A 23,124-nucleotide genomic window follows, 5' to 3' on the forward strand; every position below is an offset into this window, starting at 1 on the left:
CAACACAGAACAAAAAACAACAAAAAAAAAACTAAAGTCAGTTTTCTTTCTTTTTTTTTTTTTTTTAACAAGCTGGTGATAGTGTCACGCTAGGTATGGAGAGAAGCATAACGATGGAGAAAAAGGGGAGGGAGCCCTACAACAAGGTAAATGGAGAGTGGAGACCCCCAAAAATATCTAAACAACAAACCCTGGCTCCCCTATAGACCCTAAATATGTTCTGCACCTATCGCCGAGCAGGAAATCTAGCCTAACCTAGCTGACCCTAAGGCTAAGCCCTAGGTAAGGAGCGTGACGTGTGAGCAGTAAGTCAGCCCCACTACCAACTAAAGTACACACAGGGGAAACACAGGGGAATACACTTGGCTCCAAGATGACACCGGAGAAAGCATGGCAACAGTCCACGAAGGAACTCCAAGGTAATTCTAGGGAAATGTTTTATCCTCAAGCAATGTGAGGATCTTCTCTGTGTCCTAAAGGGAGAGGAAACATAAAAGGATCAGGGAGATGTTTGTAAAACCATATGCAGCGACCTTCTACAACCGGACACTGTATAACTGTCTGTCAACCCTGACACACCAGTGACAAATTGCACCATGTGTCTACCGGTAGCCTAGCCTATTCTCACTAGAGGCTCTAGTGAATACCAGGTAGACACTTAGCCACGCCCCTCCAGGGTAAGCGCAGCCCGTGGCTCAATGGGTCTACATCCACCAGCGTTACACTAAGTTCAGGCCATATAACATACAGCGTTATACAAGTGCTGTATGAGGAGGTTCTTTTTCAATAAGGCTGTCAAGATCAGCTGATGAAGGCTATCAATGTTGTGGCAATTCAGTTGCAGGATCTGAACACCGTAATGTTCTCCCTGTCTTCTGCCTCTACCATGACTGACCATCCTATTACTGGAAAGACTGCCTCTCTGAGGAAACCACCAATGGCTCTAGTTTCTGATGCAACAGCGTTACACTAAGCAATCACCCCATCTGTTAGTTGGTAGTTTGTGAATGGTTGTCTCATCAGTATTTTGCAACTATGTTGTCTCAATCTTTACTAAGTAGGTTTTCTGTATTCTGATGACCTGGGCTGGCAAATACTGTTGCCTTTTTTGCTGTGTTAATTATTGAATTTTTGGGGGAACTTGTATTTTTTCTGTGGCTTTGCTTTTAATTATAATGAATGCATAGATGTACGGCTCTACCTTGTAAGAAAACATGCTACCATCATTCTGTGCCCTTGGTAGATGTGCACTTTTCCAACACGGCAATGATCCAAAACCCACATCTAAGGTAACTGTTGCCTTTCTGAAGAAGAACGGGGTGAAAGTGATTCAGTGGCCAAGTATGTCTCCTGATCTGAACCAGATCGACCACCCATGGGGAATTGTGAAGAGACAAGTTAGACATCAATCTCCATCCTGCATCCTGACTCTAAAAAGAGGTTATTCTGGAGGAATGGAAAAGATAGATGTTGCAATATGTCGCCAACTTGTTCATTCCATGCATAGAAGACTTGGTGTTGTACTTAAAACGCATGGAGTTAATACAAAATACTAGCAAAAATTGGAAGCTGGCACATTTAGGCGGGCTGCGCTGCGGGAATGAAGAGGCTTGGGATTCCAAGACTGTTTTTATTAATACCAACGCGTTTCTGCGCCGGACCGGCGCCTTTCTCAAGGTATAAAAACCAAATGTCATTTGACCGATCACAGCCCTCTGAGTGCGGGGACTGATGGCATGGTCCCCGTACCTCTTCTTGTGCCACTCGGCACTGAACTGTCACTGCATTTTTACACGGGCAAATCATGTCATGGTGCGGGAACTGACACCCGCTCATGATTTGCTATGTCCGTCATTGGGCGTTAAGGTGTTAAATTGCATTACTTCTTTATTTACTATATATATTGTTTTGGAAACCCTTATCCTGGAAGTGCTAATTTGGGGTGAGCTACACTAGATCTCCAGATCTGCATATGTTGGTCCAATTAATAGCGATGCATCGGAGACCAGAACACACACAGCCAATATATGTCAGTGTACAAGGCTTGACTGCTCTTAGATCCCAAGCCACAAGTATTTTATTACCCCCTGTGGCAAGACGACTCACTCGGCCGCTTCCGGAACTAGACTCAGGAACCCGGGTTTTCTCTGCAGGCTTTATTAAACGGTTTAAAACTCTGCACTCCAGCAAAATAAACACAGCCTTACTGGCAAAGTGACAGAACAAAAGAATAAACTATAGCAGTGTTCATATGAGTATGGGTATGAGTATGGGATTCGGCCACAAAGGTTGTAGTCCCAGCCTTCAGCTCTGTCCTGAGTTGAAGCTCTCCCAGTCTGGAGACCTTGCCTCTCCAAACCACAACACAGGAAAGAAAAACAGGACTGAACATTTAAACCTTGATCAGCCACACCCTGAAGTGGAGGTATGGGAAATGACTTCCCTCCCATCTCTGTCATTCCCATAAAACCACACCCTTTAAAAGAGTTAACCCCCAGCATATAACATGCTGGCAGAAAGTTTATTGGTTTCAGTTCACACAGGCTAGCAATCTGCGTGACACATACCTTCCCTCATATATCATACCAGTGACTCTGTCACATATTCCCCCCCTCTGCCCAAAGCCGGGGGTTTGGGCACATTCAGACACCAAGCAGGGAATTCTGGAGAGGGCATCAGCATTTTTCGAGTAACTTCCCGGGTCTATGCTCCACGTGAAAATTAAAGTCTTAGAGACCTAAGAACCACCTAGTTACTCGGGCATTCTTAGGCTATGTGCCCACGATGCAGAATTGAAGCAGAAAATTTCTGCAGCATTTCTGCATGTCCTTGCCAGTGAAAACGCATGCGGATTTTAACACTTGTTTTTGAAGCGTTTTGACATACGGTTTTGCCATGCGCTTTTAAAATGTATTGAGTAGGCAAATCCGCTTGCAGAAACGCACAAATAATGGACATGCTGCGGATTTTTCCGCACAGAAAATCTGCTGGGAAAAATCCGCAGCATGGGCACAGAACATGCTTATTGTCATTGGGACCATGGGGCACGTATTACCAAGCGTTTTAAAAGCGTTTCCGCTGCGGAAATTCTTGAAAAATGCTTGAAAAACGCATCGTGGGCACGCAGCCTGACCCTTCTTTTCCGTCAACCATCTCAAAGGGGCATGGTTTGACACCAATTTAAACTTTCGACCAAGTAGGTAATATCTTAGCATGTCTATGGCCCATTTTATGGCTAAGCATTTTTTCTCAACAATGGCATAATTTTTCTCGCAGGATGTGATGCTCTTCCCCATTTATCTCCTGCAACAGCACAGCTCCTAGGCCAACTTCTGAAGCATCTGTCTGGAGCACAAACTCTTTAGTAAAGTATGGTGCGATCAGGACCGGCTGCTTACAGAGTGCCAGCTTCAGCTGTTGCAACTCCATCTCAGTTTCAACCGTCCATTTCGCCATCATTGATTTTGTGCCTTTCAGAAGGTCCATCAGTGGTGCGGCAATCGCGGCAAAATGTGGGATAAACCGCCGATAGTATACCATGATTCCAAGAAACGCTCTCACCTGCTTCTTGGAGAGCAGTTGCGGCCAGTTCTGAATTGCCTCAATCTTCTAGACCTGTGGCTTAATTTTGCCTCTCCTGACAACATAGCCTAAGTACATAGCCTCCTTCCCAATGGCACATTTTCTCGGATTTATTGTAAATCCTGCCTTCCTTAGAGCATCCAGAATCGCCTGTACCTTCGGCTGATGACTAGCCCAGTCCGGGCTAAAGACGATAATGTCATCAAGGTAGGCTGTGGCATACTTCTTATGTGGGCCAAGGATCCGATCCATGGCACTCTGGAAGGTGGCTGGTGCCCCTTGCAGTCCAAAAGGCATTCGGGTGTATTGGAAGCACCCATCAGGTGTTGAGAAAGCTTTTTTCTTCTTGGCCCTCTGGGACATGGGGATCTGCCAGTAGCCCTTCGTCAAGTCAAGGGTGGTAATGTATCTCGCAGGTCCAAGCCTCCCAATGAGTTCATCGACGTGGGGTATCGGGTATGCGTCACACTTGGATACCTCATTTAGCCTGCGGTAGTCATTACAAAATCTCCACTTCCCCGTTGGGCTTCGGCACGAGAACAATGGGAATCGACCATCCCCTCTTTGATTCCTCTATAACGCATTGTTGCTTCTGTGCCGGCGATAGTCTCCGCTATTGTGACGTCCTCGACTTCGGCTTTCGGACTGGCTCCCAAACAAGAAGCCTCCAACGTTTCCTGATCTCACATTGGCTTGAGCAAGTTCACATGGTACACTTGGTGCGGCTTTCTTCGGCCAGGCTGGTGAACTTTGTAGTTCACTTCGCTGAGTTTCTCCACCAACTCATACGGGCCTTGCCACTCGGCCAGGAACTTGCTCTCGACGGTGGGAATAAGCACCAGAACGCAATCCCCAGGCTGGAAATGTCTCAGCCTCGCTGACCTGTTATAGACCCTTGCCTGGGCCTCTTGTGCCTGGAGGAGATAAGCCGTCACGATAGGAATCACTTTTGCCATTCTCTCCTGCATCTGGGCGACATGTTCTATGATGCTCCAGTGGGGCTTAACCTCTGCTTCCCAGGTTTCCTTAGCAATATCCAGGAGCCCTCGCGGATGTCGTCCATACAGTCGCTCAAACGGGGAGAAACCTGTATAGGCTTGTGGGACCTCTCTTACGAGAAGAGCAGGAACGGTTGTAGGTAGTCCCAGTCTTGACCGTCCTTCTCTACAACCTTTTTGAGCATTGCTTTTAAGGTTTTATTAAAGCACTCCACCAGGCCGTCGGTCTGCAGATGGTAAACGCAGGTTCACAGCTGAGTAATCTGAAGGACTTTACACAGCTCCTTCATTACCTTGCTCATAAACGGGGTTCCTTGGTCCGTTAGTATCTCCTTCGGCAGTCTGGTCCTGGCAAATATACAGAGGTGGCCAAAAGTATTGGCACCCCTGCAATTCTGTCAGATAATACTCAGTTTCTTCCTGAAAATGATTGCAATCACAAATTCTTTGGTATTATTATCTTCATTTAATTTGTCTTCAATACTTTTGGCCACCACTGTATGTACAAGTTCTCGGGCTATGCTCCTACTCGACGAGTTCCTCAGTGGTACCGCTTCCGGGTACCAGGTTACATAGTCCATGACCACCAGGATGTATTGGTGGCCCCGGGCTGATTTGACTAAGGGCCCCACTAAGTCCATTGCAATCCTCTTAAATGGGATTTCTATCACAGGTAGGGGGATTAAAGGACTACGGAAGTGGGAAGAGGGGGCTGTTATCTGGCAGATGGGGCAGGACCTGCAATAGTTCAGGATCTCCCGGTAACACCCTGGCCAATAAAACCTCCTCAAAATCCTGAGTCTTCTCGACCCCCAGGTCCCCCCCCCCAGAATATGTGAATGGGCCATCTCTAATACCCTCTGTCGGTATGGCCCTGGAACTAATAGCTGCTCCACTATCTCATCACCCCTTGGTTTGGTCACCCGATACAGTAACTCCCCCTGAACTGCGAAGTAGTAACTGGTGTCTGAGTAACTGGTGTCTGCCCCCAGCTCTTGAGCAACTCTATTACAGACAGTAACATAGTCCCATGCCCCCTTCAAGGTCAAGTCCCGAACTTGAGCAGACCCAAAGTTCTCTCCTGTCACCTCTAACTCAGGGAGGTTGGCCTCCTCGGTCACAGCCTCATCCTCATCACCGGCAAGGACACACAATGGGAACTCATCCCCTTCAGATGTCGATGGCGGTATTTCTCTAGGGACCTGGATTTTGTCCACGCGACCCAGTCCGGTTCCTTTCCCCCACAAATCCCAGAACAGTGAGAATCGTGTCCCAATATGACGGGATGTATCAGGTCCACCCCGACCTCATGGGATTGGGCACCGCAGTCTGTTCCCACTGTCACTGTGGCCACACAGTAGTCCTTGGCGTCCCCATGTATGCAGCGAACGCCCACAGTTTTGGCAGAGATCAGCTGGTGGGGAAGGTTGACACTGATTAGGGTCATTAAACTCTCTGAATCCAACAGTCCAAGCACCATCACCCCATTAACGGACACGGTACATGCCTGCGGCTCCTGTCCGGGTCGACAGTCCACACTACAGGCTGGATAAGCCTAATTGGAGACCCGTCTGCCTAGTCTGCAGTCCATGGGTTCAGGGGGCATATGACACCTGGCGGCTACGTGTCCAGGGTTGTGACACCGCCAGCAGACTAAATCTTTACCAACAGTACTTGTGGCACCTTCAGTGGGAGTGGGACGCCCCCCCAGTGGTGGCTCTAGACCCCTTCCGTGGTGAACCCGTCCCCTTTTGGATATCCCAGTACGGAGAATTGATTATATCCGGTGTCCCAAGGAATTTCTCAACCACCTGGTACCTCGCTACCAGGCCGATGAAGTCATTTGCCCTGGGCAACCCAAGTTTCTACTGGCTTGGGAAGGGAGTGCACGAATCTATCAATCACCACCCGCTCAAACATTTGGGCCAGAGTGGAGGACTGCAACCACTTCTGAACGAGAACCAATATGTCAAACATCTGAGAGAGAGGGGGTTTGTCGCTGGCATACGCCCAGTGGTGGACTCATTGGGCTCTCACCGCCATAGTCACTCCCAGGCGTGCTAAGATCTCTGTCTTTAGCTTGGCGTATTCCTTGGCATCCTGCAGTGCCAAGTCGTAAGATGCCTTTTGGGGTTCACCAGACAAATATGGCTACAGAACCTCTGCCCACTGTTCTGGTGGGAGTCTCTCCCGATCAGCCACCCTCTCAAATACAGACTGAAATGCTTCTACATCATCCCCGGGGTTCATCTTCTGCATGGCCCATCTTACCGCCTTCCTGACGTGGGAGTCATCTGTCGGCCCTGGGAGTGGGGTGGTTTCCCTGTCCTGGATGGCATCCGCCCGAAGCTGTGTCTGCTGTTCCTGCTCCTGCTAGTGCTGCCTCTGCGCCTTTTGCTGCAACTAGATCTGTTGAAACAACTGTTTGGTCGTCTCCTGGTGCTGTTGCTGGCTCTGCAAGTGCTGCTGGTGCATCTGTTGTTGGCTCTGCACCTGGTGCTTAATGAGCTCCTCCATGCTGCCAGACTTCTCTGGTTGGCTGACGGACTTCTCTGGCTGGTAGCCTTCACCCAGGACATCCACCGGTCTCTGTGACAGATAAATTTTTTCCTGGAATCTTGCATGCACTCTCACACCAACTGTAGCACAAAGACTCGCTCAACTGCTTTTGGAAGTAGACTCAGGAACCCAGGTTTTCTCTGCAGGCTTTATTAACCGGCATAAAGCTCTGCACTCCAGTGCACTCCAGCAAAATAAACACAGCCTTACTGGCAAAACGACAAAACAAAAAAATAAACAATAGCAGAGTCTATATCAGTATGGGATTCGGCCACACAGGTTGTAGCCCCAGCCTTCAGCTCTGTCCTGAGCTGAAGCTCTCCCAGTCTGGAGACCTTGCCTCTCCAAACCACAACACAGGAAAGAAAAACAGGACTGAACATTTAAACCTTGACCAGCCACACCCTGAGGTGGAGGTATGGAGAATGACTTCCCTCCCATCTCTGTCTTTCCCATAAAACCACACACTTTAAAAGAGTTAACACCCAGCATATAACATGCTGGCAGAAAGTTTATTGGTTTCAGTTCACACTGGCTAGCAATCTGCGTGACACATACCTCTCCTTATATATCATGCCAGTGACTTTGTCACACCCCACAGGAAGAAAAGGGGGATGGCTTAGTATGTTACCTAAATGATATTTAGGTTTAGAGACAAAGGACCATAAATTATGGTTTCTGCTAGCTTTCCCCAAGAACTAGCTAAAATAAACTCTCAATATAGCAACACTGTTAAACAAAGACTGCAAACACCCTGTCTCTTTGCTTTTTTATTGAAACCTAAAAAGCTAATACAAACACAAAGTTTTTAAAGATACATATATAAATATAAATTGTTTAAATGATAATCAAAGCAAGATATAACCTTAACCATAATGATATAAATGTCAGATTCTTGGTGTATATATTGTTGCTGTCACATTGGAGCAATAATGTGCAGTATTATGTGTATCCTTTAATGCCTCTTTTATTTCATGGATCTCTATCCTGTAATGTGGATTTAGGAGCAGAATCTATTTTTAAATCCTCGTAAAAAAACCTCTGAATATACCATGAGATTGGTGATCCTGATTGGTGGAGTTGAGTCCTATAAGTAGAATCTGCACAGATCAGACATTTATGGTATATACCGTACTTTCAATGTGCCATAAATGTCACAGAAGGTAATACCGCTTTATTTTTAATGCGCCCCCGGATTGGTTCAGTATGACAATGTGGCCCTTGGACCAAAATAGATTGTGCACCCGTCTAGATGAATAGAAGTAGGTACAGGATCCAATGCATTTGTTTACATAGATTTGTATACAATTACCTCTCTTTATAAAGGATTATATGGCTATTCTGACATGGATTTTCAAAGAAATTCCACCTGGCTCATTAGGTGTAAGAGAACTACTTAACAATGTATGCAGTTTGCATTGTGAAACCAAGTGACTGATCTTCAGAAAAGCTATCACTAATTGAGAGCTGTTCCTGTACATACTGTTAGCAAGAAACTAGAAAGGGTGTCAATCATGTGAGGGAAGCACTCCAACAGCTTTTTACATGATAAAAAATTGTGCTTTTAGTATGAGGTCACTAATAAACTTTGTTACACAAAGTAATCATCCATGCAATTTCATCCAATTGTTCTGAAAAAAAAACATAAAGAAGAGTTAAAAAGTAAATTTGTGTATACAGTGATTTTTAAATGTACATTTATTTAACATAGCATTTTTAATTGCAGATATGAAGAAAAAGCAGCTACAGACTTGCAAAGGAACAAGATGCAGACTGCAAAAGCTACAGGAGAAGCCATACATAAGCCAGGAAAACAACTGAAACAGATGCTGGCCAAAAGCCCTGCTCAAAAAGTTAAACTGAAAACTCCAATGTCAAATCAGCAAATTTTAGATAACTTGTTTTATTCTCAAATAGAGAAGAAAAATGTGGTGCCCACTATCAAAACTGTGAAAATAGGGTTTAGCTTGTACAACTTAAAGCAAAAACTTTTCAAGCTTGGAAGAAAAGAAATGCTTGAGTTTGAGGAAATTACCTTAATTACTAAACTTAATTTACCTGGTGCTTGGATTGTAGCATCAAATAAGGATATAGCTATACTGAACCCATACAGAGTGGAAGAAGCCTTGCTGTATAAACGCCTTGTGGAAAACCATAAAATTCCTGTGGAAAAGTTGGAGTTGCCGATTATATTAAATGAAAGGTAAAATTACAAATTAGTGCTTTTATTATTGTACAGGTCTAAAATCTTAGACTGAACTTTTGAAAGTTCTAATGTCTGTCCCTTGTTCTTTTTCAGCCGTCTCACAAATAAAAATTGTGTGGATTCATATAACCTTTAACTTTGATGTTTACTTCTAACGAAACCACTTCCTGTCAATTCACTTTCTTCTCATGGAATGTTTTTTTGTTTTAATACATTGTCCTATGTAGCTTCCACTTGCACCACTTACAAAAAATGTTTGACAGAATGATGTAAAAAATATACATCCAGTACGGTCAGTTATAATTACTTCTTTATCTCATCTACACCTCTATATTCTGCTTCTGTAGTTCTGTAGTTTATTGCTATTTCAGACCTCGGCCCATTTATTGACTAACTTTCTGAATCATGATTTTGTCCCTTATCTGTACCTCCTAATTCTAACCTGGTTATCTGACTTTCTTAGCAGTCTGCTCTATCAGCTACTTCGTGGACTCAAGGCCCCTGTTTGAGTCCACATTCCTCTGCAGGCGTTGAAATGTGAAGGCCAGGGCTTTTAAGCTATTACTATGGGCATAGAGATGATAGAATTGTTAAAATAGTCCTACCTGTATTCCTCATAGCTGCTGCCTTGTTTCTGAGAAATAACCTTTTAATCTTTTATGTTAATTAGTTCTTCCAGGCTTCAGGGCATGCGGTGCCTGGAAGAAAACTTGGCCTCCGATATTAATTTGCGCACCATTCCCCTTCCATGCACGTCACTGTGCCATATATTGCATTTTATTGTAATGTTGTGGCTATCAAAAAAACGTCATTTTGGCGTTTTGATTTTTTTTCTCATTACGCCGTTTACCCATCGGAATAATTCTTTTTATATATAGATTGGGCAATTCTGAACACGGCGATACCAAATATGTGTACATTTGATTTTTTTTTTATCTTTTATTTTGAATGGGGCAAAAGGGGGGGATTTGAACTTTTATATTTTTTTAGTATTTTTAAAAACATTTTTTTTTACTTTTCACTTGCTTCAATAGTCTTCATGGGAGACTAGAAGCTGCGATTGTCTGATCGCCTGTGTAACACACAGGCGGTCATCAGATTGCCTGTGTGTAGCAGAAATGCTCACTTGCTATGAGCGCTAACCGCTGTGCGGCGCTCCTAGCATGTTAGCAATGACAACTGCAGGGGTCTCCTGCAGACCCCGGGTTGTCATGGCAACCCATCAGTGACCCACCGTCATGTGACATGGGCTCCGATGGGCGGGACTTATGACTTCCACCGTGGCCATGTTAAATGCCACTGTCAGGGATTGACAGCGGCATTTAACTAGTTAACAGCCGCAGGTGGATCACGATTCCATCAGAGACTGTACAGATCAACTGTCATGCGCCCGGTAACATGCAGGCTCAGCGCCGGAGATCGCATGGAGTGCAGGGATACCACCTAGGACGTATGAGAACGTCCTAGGTGGTAAAGGGATTAATACACCTGAGGGTCTCTAAGTAACTTATGATATCCTTCGGAGTTAAGCAATGCCCCAGCTGTTTTTCCAAGGTTTGTTAATGACTAGAGATGAGCGTTGTTCTACTCGAACTGTTCGCCAATCTCAAATTCGAGCTGTTTTGGGCGGTGTTCGAGCCGGTCGGCGAACACGAACAATTTGAGAAAAATTCGGCTGTTCGAGGTTATGTTCGATAACTGTTCGTGCACCAAAATCATAACTGGATTTTTTCTCAGTAATGATGAAAATTAATGTTAATACGCAGTTTGAGTGTACAGCGGGGCGGGGGGAGGGGCAGGGGATGGATCTCTGCAGGAACAATGAAGATCTCCATTTTTTTTTCTCTTTCCCGCATTTGCAGTGGGGAGGTGCAATCTGTCAGCCTATCAGCAGCGCACACACGGAGCGAAGTGCTTTTTTTCACACAAGCAAGGGCATGTGTGATTGGCAGTGTATGTCACATGTCCTTGCCCTATAAGACCAAGCCATTTTCCCCGTCGCCACCATTTTCTCACTGCTGCAGCTGCGTGTTAGACGGCACCGCTGTTGCTGTGTGCGCTATACCTTGTTAATTTCAAGCCAATTTTCGCACAAATATACAGATAGCTTGGGAGTAGGGAATAGTTGTGATTGCAGTCCTTTTAAGGACTAGGTTACAGCATTTCCTACGACTTTTATCAGGCAGGTCTGTGCTCTTAAATAGATAGATTGTGGGAGTAAAGACTAATTGTAATTGGAGTCCTTTTCAGGACTAGGTTACATCAGTTCCTATCAGTTTTTGCCAGGCAGGTCTGTGCCAGTGCTGTGCAAGTTTTTTTCACAGCATTTGGCTGAATCTAGCAAAGCTAATCCTTTTTGGCCTATTGCAGAGTGTGTTAGTCAGTGGAGTAGCCTATCTGTGTTGCAAGATATACCACCTGTGTATAGAATACCAATTTTTTTACTGCACCTAGTGAAGTAAAATCTTTTGGGCATAGCATCATTCTATTAGTCCATCTATACTGACCTCCATCAGGTTGCAAACTGAATATAATTTTTTTCTGCATCTAGCTCTGAAAAAATATTTGGGCTTCTAGCAGTGTGTGGGACTTGGTCTATTAGTCCATCTATACTGACCTCCATCAGGTTGCAAATTAAAAATAATTTTTTTCTTCATTTAGCTCTGAAAAAATATTTGGGCTTCTAGCAGTGTGTGGGACTTGTTCTATTAGTCCTTCTATACTGACCTCCAGCAGGTTGCAAATTGAATATAATTTTTTTCTGCATCTAGCTCTGAAAAAATATTTGGGCTTCTAGCGGTGTGTGGGACTTGGTCTATTAGTCCATCTATACTGACCTCCATCAGGTTGCAAATTAAAAATAATTTTTTTCTGCATCTAGCTCTGAAAAAATATTTGGGCTTCTAGCAGTGTGTGGGACTTGGTCTATTAGTCCATCTATACTGACCTCCATCAGGTTGCAAATTAAAAATAATTTTTTTCTTCATTTATCTCTGAAAAAATATTTGGGCTTCTAGCAGCGTGTGGGACTTGTTCTATTAGTCCATCTATACTGACCTCCATCAGGTTGCAAATTAAAAATAATTTTTTTCTGCATCTAGCTCTGAAAAAATATTTGGGCTTCTAGCAGTGTGTGGGACTTGGTCTATTAGTCCATCTATACTGACCTCCATCAGGTTGCAAATTAAAAATAATTTTTTTCTTCATTTAGCTCTGAAAAAATATTTGGGCTTCTAGCAGTGTGTGGGACTTGTTCTATTAGTCCTTCTATACTGACCTCCAGCAGGTTGCAAATTGAATATAATTTTTTTCTGCATCTAGCTCTGAAAAAATATTTGGGCTTCTAGCGGTGTGTGGGACTTGGTCTATTAGTCCATCTATACTGACCTCCATCAGGTTGCAAATTAAAAATAATTTTTTTCTGCATCTAGCTCTGAAAAAATATTTGGGCTTCTAGCGGTGTGTGGGACTTGGTCTATTAGTCCATCTATACTGACCTCCATCAGGTTGCAAATTAAAAATAATTTTTTTCTGCATCTAGCTCTGAAAAAATATTTGGGCTTCTAGCAGTGTGTGGGACTTGGTCTATTAGTCCATCTATACTGACCTCCATCAGGTTGCAAATTGAATAAAAAAATTTTCTGCATCTAGCTCTGAAAAAATATTTGGGCTTCTAGCGGTGTGTGGGACTTGGTCTATTAGTCCATCTATACTGACCTCCATCAGGTTGCAAATTAAAAATAATTTTTTTCTGCATCTAACCCAGCCAATAGTTTTGGCCTAATACCACAGTTTGGCCACTCAGCTCTGCTCGGTTACCATCCATTGTTTTTTTGTGCAAACAACTCCAGAGTTGTGAATTAGTTAACCACCAAAATGAGTGGAAAAAGGCCTGCTGCTGGTGGAAAGGGGAATAGGCGTGTTGGGAAGGGGAAAAAAGGTTGTGTCCGTGGGGTAGGTGCAGAAGAAAGACCATCTTCCAGCCAAACTAAAATGTCTACTTCTTTTAGCGGACAATGTGATAAGATCCCTTTCTTACGGCCACGCCAATCGCTACAAATTCCAGATGAGGCACAAAAACAGCAGGTGCTTCAACGGATATCAAGTGCTCCTTTAAGTGGGCTCTCCTCCACATCAACTTCAACATCACAAATACTCCAGTCCTCAAAGGTGTCACCCAAATCGCACTTGCTTCCTCACAGCTCCCAAATCTCCAGCTGCCCGTCTGAGTATGAGGTAGAACAGATGGTTGAGTCTGCAGAGCTGTTTACTCATACTATAGCCTGGGAATCAGAGGTCGACTCCAGCGCTTCTGTGAATCCAGACGAGGAAATGATCTGCACTGATGCCCAGAATCTTTATGAGTCGGATCCAGGACCAGACGCAGAAGGTTCTGACCATAATGTAGACCCTCATTCCCAAACTGTAACTCCTGTTGGTGGAGACAATGAGGAAGACGATGATAAGACTCAAATACCTGATTGGAGCGACAACTTTAGTTTTTTGTCAGGGCAGGAACAGGTTGGCTCTGAGGACGACGGGTGTGATAACGCACAGGGTGATGATGATGAGGTCGGAGATCCCACTTACTGTCAACCCACAGTCAGCCAAGAGATGAGGTCAGCAGAGGAGGTGGAGGAAGATGCTAGTGACGACGAGGTCAGGTTGCGCCTTCCTGGACAGAGACGTAGTACTGGAAGCACGTCAACAACTGCATCCTCAAACACAACTCTGCCTCTCACCACAAGTCGTGGTGGCTCTTCAGGTCGCATGGGTGCTAAGCCTTGCATAGCCTGGGCATTTTTTCAGATCGATAAAGATGACCCAACTCGTGTTATCTGTAACATTTGTCAGCAAAAGCTAAGTAGAGGCCAAAAAATACATAGTTTGAGTACTTCATGCATGAACCGGCACATGGACATGAAGCATAAGTTGCAGTGGGAAGCTCAGTGTGCTACAATGTGGTCTAGCCGGCCGGGCCAACCACCGTCTGCCATATCTTGTGCATCCGCGGCCTCTTCATCCTCTGTGACTGGGGGGACAGCAGTCACACCTGTTTTGGGGCGCAGACCTGCCACCTCTTTACCCGCAACAGCCAGCGTGATTGGCAGGTCATCATTTTCTTTGGAGGTGGTAACACCAGCTGGTCTTGAGCGCTGTCCGACATCGATAGCACCACCTTTGGATCAAGGCAACCTAACATGTCCGCCTGCATCTTCCTCACAGACCGGCAGTTTGCCGGGGACACCCTTATCAACCCCGTCTAAGCACAATAGCCAGCCCTCGGTCCCTCAGATGTGGACAAGTAAAAGACCATTTCCTCCTAGCCATGAGAAAGCTAAGAGGTTGAATTTCACCATCTGCAAACTCTTGGCTACAGAAATGCTGCCTTTCCGCCTGGTGGACACAGAGGATTTTCGAGACCTTATGTCCGTCGCAGTGCCCCAGTACCGGATGCCCAGTCGGCACTACTTCTCAAAGAAAGGTGTGCCTGCGCTCCACCAGCATGTCGCACACAACATCACCGCTTCTTTGAGAAACTGTGTGTGACAGGGTGCATTTCACCACAGACACTTGGACGAGTAGGCATGGACAGGGGCGTTACATGTCGCTGACTGGGCACTGGGTAACTATGGTGACAGCAGGACAAGGGGCTGCTGTCCAAGTCTTGCCGTCCCCACGAGTTGTGCGTCAATCCTCTTTATGTCATTTTTCCTCCACTGCTTCTGCCTCCTCAACCTCCTCTCGGTCTTCCACCTGCACCCAAAGCCTGTCTGGTCATGCCACAAGCTTTCTAACTGCGCAGAAGGGATCCTGCACACCTCCTTACTATGCTGGCAGTAGGGCTCAACGTCATCAGGCGGTTTTTACATTGAAATGTCTGGGAAATGTGAGTCACACAGCTGAGGAGTTGTGGTCAGCTCTGGAGAACCAATTTCATGAATGGTTGTCTCCACTGGACCTGAAACCAGGGAAAGCCGTGTGCGACAATGCTGCAAACCTGGGTGCGGCCCTTCGCCGGGGCAATGTCACACACGTGCCTTGTATGGCTCACGTGTTGAACCTGGTTGTCCAGCAATTTTTAGCCCACTATCCCAGACTAGATGGCCTTCTGCAGAGGGCACGGTCGCTGTGTGCTCACTTCCGCCGTTCGCATCCCGCAGCTCAGCGACTTACATCTCTACAGAAGTCGTTGGGCCTGCCACTTCACCGGCTAAAATGCGATGTGCCTACCCGGTGGAATTCAACTCTGCACATGTTGCAGCGACTGTGGCAGCACCGACAAGCCCTGGTGCAATACGTTCTGACGTATAGCCTGGGCCAACGAGATTCAGAGGTGGGGCAAATCACGCTGGAGGAGTGGTCTCAGATCAGGGACCTATGCACCCTTCTGCACAGTTTTGAAATGGCGACGAAGATGTTTAGTGCTGACGATGCCATTATCAGCATGACTATTCCGGTGATTTACATGCTGGAGCACATGTTAAACAGAATTCGGAGTCAGGTGGTGGCACAAGAGGAGGTGGAGGAAGTAGAGGAGGAGGAGTTGTATGCGGAAGGGCTAACATCTGCAAGGTCCAGACGGTCGGCAGCACCAGGGCGGCAGGCATGTGAGGGTGGGGGAGATGATTTTACCAGGGCGCATGGTAGCAGCCAAACTAGTGAGGAAGGTGCAGGAGCCCAGGAAGAAGTGGAGGACGAACTGATGGAAGACTCATCAGATGAGGGAGACCTTGATCACATTTCTGTTGTGCGAGGTTGGGGGGAGAGGACAGAGGAAGGAAGCATGATTGTTACCTCGCCACCAACACAACAGGGACTTGGTGCTCCTGGATGCGCAACACACATGAGTGCCTTCTTGCTGCACTACCTGCAACATGACCCTCGAATTGTGAGAATTAGAAATAATCCTGACTACTGGGTTGCCACACTGTTAGATCCCCGGTACAAAAGTAAATTTGCAGAAATTATTCCTGCTATAGAAAGGGATGCACGCATGCAGGAGTATCAGCAGAGACTGTTGCAGAATCTTACATGTGCTTTTCCACAAAATACCAGTGGTGCACGTAGTGAATCTCACAGTTCCAACTTGCCAACCGTGGGACCGTCAAGTGTTCAGCACTCAAACCGTAACAGAACCACAGTATCTGCTGGTAACATCAATTTTGCGGAATCATTTCACCACTTTTTTAGCCCATCCTTTGCAAGGCCACAGGAGACAAGAAGTCTGACACATAGTCAACGCCTAGAGACGATGGTACAGGAGTATCTCCAAGTAAACATTGAAGCCACGACTGTGTCACTGGACCCTTGCTCTTTTTGGGCTTCCAATCTGGATAAATGGCCGGAGCTAGCCACTTACGCCTTGGAGATCTTGTCATGCCCCGCAGCCAGCGTTCTGTCTGAACGTGTGTTCAGCGCTGCTGGTGGTGTGCTGACAGATAAGCGCACGCGGCTCTCCACTGATAATGTAGACAGACTCACGTTCATAAAGATGAACAAATCATGGATCCGAAACGACTTTTCTACCCCTGTGTCATCCTGGGGAGAGTAAAAGCTTGATGATTGGTTAAAATCACCCTACCAACCGTTTTAAGCTTTCAAATTACTAATCATGTTTATCTGTATCTTGACTGGAAAATAATTTGGGCTTTGTAGCAGTGTGCAGCACTGATCCTATTAGGCCATCTATAATAAGCTTCACCAGATTTAAAATTAAAAATAATTTTTAGCTGCATCTAGCCCGGAAAATAATTTTGGGGCTCCGAGATGCGCAAGACACATAAGTGCCTTCTTGCTGCACTACCTGCAGCATGACCCTCATATTGTCAGAATTCGAAGTAATCATGACTACTGGGTTGCCACACTCTTAGATCCCCCAAACTTTTCGATCAACCTTTTCATTTTAATAAAGACCAAAAAAATGGTCATTTTTGAAATTATAAGCATTAGCAGGTTGTTAGAAACTGAAATCAAACAGTTTTCAACTCAAAACTTTATTCTAGGTGATGTTACATTTTCACATAGGACCCCTTGTTCGAAAGGAGCTTCTGAACTCTCTCGTCCATTGAATTTGTCAGGTTTTGCATGGTTTCTGCTTCAATTGTTTTGCATGAGGACAGAATACCCTCCCAGAGCTGTTGCTTAGATGTGAACTGCCTCCCGCCATCATAGACACTCCTTTTAATGATGCTCCAAAGGTTCTGAATGGGGTAGAGGTCAGGGGAGCATGGGGGTCACACCATAAGTTTGTCCCCTTTTATGCCCATATCAGCCAGAGATGCAGATGTTTTATGTGCAGCATGAGATGGTGCATTATCATGCAGAAAAATGATCTTGCTGTGAAATACACGGTTCTTCTTCTTGAACCATGGCAGGAAGTGCTGTTTGAGAAAATCCACATACATTATGGAGTTCATCTTTAGCGCCTTCAGGGATCCTAAAGGGGCCGACAATCTCTCTCCCCATGATTCCAGCCCAAAACATTACTCCACCTCCTCCTTGTTGGCGCTGTAGCCGTGTTTGCGTGGGGTGTCCATCAACCAGCCATCCTCCACTCCATTCATCTGGACCATCGAGCGCTGCACGGCACTCATCCGTGAACAAAACAGTTTTGAAATCAGTCTTCATGTAATGTTTGGCCCACTGGAGCCGTTTCTGCTTGTGTGAAGTGGATAGAGGAGGTCGACAGGATGGCGTATGCACAGCTGCAAACCTCTGAAGGACCCTGCATCTTGTTGTTCGGGGGACGTTGGAGGCACCAGCAGCTTCAAAAACTTGTCTGCTGCTATGACAAGGCTTTTTTGCCGCTGCTCTTTCAACCTGACGTAATTGCCTGTAGGAAAGAGTCCTCAATTTGCCCTTATCAGCACGCACACGTGTGTACTGTGAATCAGCTACATACTTCTTGATTGCCAAGACACTTCATCCTGATCATCGCACAATGTTGATTGTAGTCATGCCTTGACCTAAACACTCCACAATTTGTTGCTTCTCAGCAGCCGACACATCCTTTTTCTTTCCCATTTTGGCAGAAAATGTAGGCTGCTTAATAATGTGAGAGAGCCTTCTTAAGTAGTCTTGCCTTTCATTGGACACACCTGCCAAACTAATTAGCACAGGTGTCTGCAATTGCTTACAGTGATATAAAGAGCCCTGACACACATCACCATCAATGAGTTTAACTGACAAACAAACAAATTCTTCCCTTATCACTCCTAAACACTTTTTGCATAATAATTTGGAACGCGGTGTACATGTGCTTTTCCACAAAACACCAGTGGTTCACGTAGTGAATCTTACAGTTCTAACTTGCCAACCGTGGTCTGTATGGAATTGTTCAATAAAGGGCCCAAAATTAAGATAACATAGATGGGAGAGGTCTCTATGAATAGGAATTCCTAAGTATTTGATACCCTGTGAGGGCCAGGCAAAGGGAAAGTTGGACTGGATGGAATCCTATATGGATTTAGGGAGGGAGACATCGAGGGCCTCAGACTTCGCTGCATTGATTTTAAAATTTTACCATGTAACAAAGTGATCTATTTCAGCCATAACAGCAGGGATGGATATATGTGATTGAGTGATATATACTAGGACATCATCAGCAAATAGAGAGCACTTGTACTCGGTGCCTCCCACCTCAATCCACCTAATATTGGGGTTATGGCGAATTGATGAGAGCAGGTGCTCCGTCACTAGGATGTATAAGAGAGGGGACAGAGGACATCCCTGCCTTGTCCCATTGGTGATTGTGAAAGGTGATGAAAATGTTCTGACGCACCCCCTGGGCCTTGGGACACCCGGAGCCGGACCCTTTTTGGTGGATGCTGGTGGTTGTAGTCTTCGTGGCGGCGATCCGGTTCCGTGGCTCAGGGCGGTCAAACCAGTGGCGGAACTATTTATGTGGTTTTGATGTTTAAATGTCCGACTACGCCACCCGTGGATTGCGGTCAGAGTGAACCGCCGCTACAGGGCAGACCGCTAAGGCTGGTGTTGTGGGTGCAGCAGAGCGTAGCATAACTCCCCACGGGAGGAGTATAGCCTCAGGGCAGTGTATGCGGAGGATGGGGGTGATGGTGCAGGGCAGCAGCAGTAACGACACGGAGTCAGTGATGCAGTTCAGGGCCTTTACTCACAGTTCTTATTATCCAGACCACGTCTGCAGGTAACGGCTGCCCACGTCGTACTGTGCTCACCAGGTGAGGGGCTCAGACAACTCCCAGATAACTTTGGAGCGCTTCACAGGACCCCCTTTGTGTGTCCTTTGTCTGGCCTTTCTTACCAACACTTCTGTCCGGCTGCCTCGGGCCTCCTCTTGGTAAACTTGGCGCCAGTTTCCCTGACCCTATGTGGTGCCTTCCTAGCGGGTGGAGCAAGGGGCTGCGCCACATAAAATGTCAGAGCCTCCGGTTTCTAGCTGAGGGTCGTTTCCTGCCTCCACTAGTTCGGGGACCGGTCTCCCCCTTTGGCCTGACCCCTCCACGCAGGTGGATTCGGGCGTGCGGTGGCGACTCGCCCGTCCGCACCCCTGGGATCCCTTCATTCCTCGTTCCTGGAGCCTTCTCCGCTCCTCTTCCTTCCTTCTCCCTCTTGCAGGCCTGGGCCTCTGTTACTAGGCCCGCCTCCGGAGCAGAGCTCATGCAGAGCCCCTGCTCCCTGCCACTTCTGCTCAGACTTCTCTGCACTGAACTAAGATGGTGCCCACCTTTTATACTCCCTTCTCAATGCACCCAGGAACTGCTTCCTCCCTGCTCCTGCACTGCAGGGTTCCCCTTCCTCAGTGTTCCCTCCCCCCACTCCAGCCAGGGACAGGGACTGTCGTGCCCATCTCAGGGGCATATTGGTCGCCCTGCCCCACGGCAATGTGGTGTAATGCATGCAGGTGTCGGGTCCTGATCCACACTCCATCCTTATCTGAGAGTGAGATATCACACCTCTGGGTGAGGTGCAATACGTCTGTAGCAACCGAGCCCTCGGTGCTACAGTTCCATTTATCTTCAGCCTAGGTGACGTATTGTGATACAGGGCCGTGATTTTGGCTATAAAAGGGTCCCCTAGACCCCTACCCCAAGCTTTTTAAGAGAATCATATATGGCGTGCCAGGAGACTCTATGGAATGCTTTCTCAGCATCCAACGAGAGTATCTACTTACAAATTTTTAACTGCATCTAGCCCAGGAAATACTTTGTGCCTAGTAGCAGTGTCTGCTAGTCAGCGGATTATCCCGGCTGTTAAGCAAGCTACACCACCTGTAGTTTGGACACTTAATTTTTTCAAAGGAAATGCTTCGGGACCACGGGATACTTAGTGAAGAGCATCAGGAGGCACCCCAAGGCATAGGGGCTGGGGCTGGGACTGGCACTAGGATGCCTTGCGGTGGACAGCCGAGCTCGATCCTTATAAAAGCTTTTTAACTGCAGCAGCTTTAGTGGACGCTACTGGAGCTGGAATTACGCGGCTGCTGGCATGAGACTTGCCCTCCAATAGATCCTTGTAAATGGATTTAAAGTGTATTCATTCAAATTAGAGGGACAATTTAAATTAAAAGCTTAGAGCTGCCTCCACCACAGGGGGGCTCTCTCGACCCACCAGCGGACAGGCACCAGTATTGGGAGAGGGGGGCTGGCCGTCAGGGTTCACCGCGGCTCTGGCACAAACCCGGCGACACGGAGGTGGCACGGGCAGGAGCGGACTGGCCGTCTCGGCTTCTCACTTTTTGGATTTTAGAAGGGCATGACATGCCTATATCTGTGTCTCCCCCTCCTTTTACTCCTCCACCTCTTTTCTTTTCGCATGACTATATGTACTTGTCACTTTTCCATGTGTTAGTTGTGTCTTCTGAGCAGTTTGTCAGCTTTTGGACACCTTTGAAGGTGTTTTCTATGTGTTTCTATGTGTTTTTGTTTGCCTGCCATTGGTTTTAACGGTGTTCGAAGGTGTTCGACGAACCGAACCGAACTCGAACACTACGGGGGTGGCTCAACACTATTAATGACATATTCTTAGATAAAAGGGGGCATTATGTTGTTGTCAATCTAGATGACATCTTGGTTTATTTGCCCAATTATGATTCAACATCTGACTTCTATGTACTATACTCAACTCTAAGAGCTAATTCTTTATTTGCTAAACCTGAAAAATTATTTTTTCTGGTTCGAGAAGTAAACTTCCTGGGGTATATTTTCTAAGCCATACTTACACTGCTCAAAAACATAAAGGGAACACTCAAAAAACACATCCTAGATCTGAATGAATGAAATATTCTCATTGAATACTTTGTTCTGTGCAAAGTTGAATGTGCTGATAACAAAATCACACAAAAATCATCAATGGAAATCAAATTTATTAACCAATGGGGGCCTGGATTTAGAGTCACCCCCAAAATTAAAGTGGAAAAACACACTACAGGCTGATCCAACTTTGATATAATGTCCTTAAAATTAGTCAAAATGAGGCTCAGTATTGTGTGTGGCCTCAACGTGCCTGTATGACCTCCCTGCAACGCCTGGGCATGCTCCTGATGAGGTTGCGGATGGTCTCCCGTGGGATCTCCTCCCAGACCTGGACTAAAGCATCTGCCAACTCCTGGACAGTCTGTGGTGCAACGTGACGTTGGTGGATGGAGCGAGACATGATGTCCCAGATGTGCTCAATTGGATTCAGGTCTGGGGAACGGGCGGGCCAGTCCATAGCTTCAATGCCTTCATCTTGCAGGAACTGCTGACACACTCCAGCCACATGAGGTCTGGCATTGTCCTGCATTAGGAGGAACTCAGGGCCAACCACACCAGCATATGGTCTCACAAGGGGTCCGAGGATCTCATCTCAGTACCTAATGGCATTCGGTACCTAATGGCAGTGTGGCCCTCCAAAGAAATGCCACCCCACACCATTACTGACCCACTGCCAAACCGGTCATGCTGAAGAATGTTGCAGGCAGCAGATCGCTCTCCACGGCGTCTTCAGACTCTGTCACGTCTGTCACATGTGCTCAGTGTGAACCTGCTTTCACCTGTGAAGAGAACAAGGCGCCAGTGGCGACTTTGCCAATCCTGATGTTTTGTGGCAAATGCCAAGCGTCCTGCACGGTGTTGGGCTGTGAGCACAACCCCATCTGTGGACGTCGGGCCCTCATACCACCCTCATGGAGTCGGTTTCTAACCGTTTTTGCAGACACATGCACATTTGTGGCCTGCTGGAGGTCATTTTGCAGGGCTCTGGCTGTGCTCCTCCTGTTCCTCCTTGCACAAAGGCGGAGGTAGCAGTCCTGCTGCTGGGTTGTTGCCCTCCTACGGCCCCCTCTACGTCTCTTGGTGTACTGGCCTGTCTCCTGGTAGCGCCTCCAGCCTCTGGACCCTACGCTGACAAAGAAAACCTTCTTGCCACAGCTCGCATTGATGTGCCATCCTGGATGAGCTGCAGTACCTGAGCAACTTCTGTGGGTTGTAGAGTCCGTCTCATGCTACCATGAGTGTGAAAGCACAACCAACAATCAAAAGTGACCAAAACATCAGCCAGAAAGCATTGGTACTGAGATGTGGTCTGTGGTCCCCACATGCAGAACCACTCCTTTATTGAGTGTGTCTTGATAATTGCCAATAATTTCCATCTATTGTCTATTCCATTTGCACAACAGCATGTTAAATTGATTGTCTGTAAATCAGTGTTGCTTCCTAAGTGGACAGTTTGATTTCACAGAAGTTTGATTTACTTGGAGTTATATTCTGTTGTTTAAGTGTTCCCTTTATTTTTTTGAGCAGTGTATTTTATGGCTTT

At 46.4% G+C, this 23,124-nt stretch overlaps 1 protein-coding gene across 3 annotated transcripts in view; it reads left to right on the forward strand.

Moving 5' to 3' along the window:
• PMS1 (PMS1 homolog 1, mismatch repair system component) overlaps positions 1-23,124 on the forward strand; it is a 381,942-nt gene that overhangs the window by 298,231 nt on the left and 60,587 nt on the right. For all 3 annotated transcript variants that reach the window (XM_073647847.1, XM_073647845.1, XM_073647846.1), the window contains one exon: positions 8,866-9,342. In XM_073647847.1, coding sequence (XP_073503948.1) covers positions 8,866-9,342 — 477 coding nt within the window. The remainder of the gene's footprint in view (positions 1-8,865; positions 9,343-23,124) is intronic.

This window comes from Phyllobates terribilis, unplaced genomic scaffold (genome assembly GCF_046119375.1).
Source record: "Phyllobates terribilis strain yellow unplaced genomic scaffold, ASM4611937v1 Scaffold_9__5_contigs__length_417890890, whole genome shotgun sequence".
Taxonomy (NCBI): domain Eukaryota; kingdom Metazoa; phylum Chordata; class Amphibia; order Anura; family Dendrobatidae; genus Phyllobates; species Phyllobates terribilis.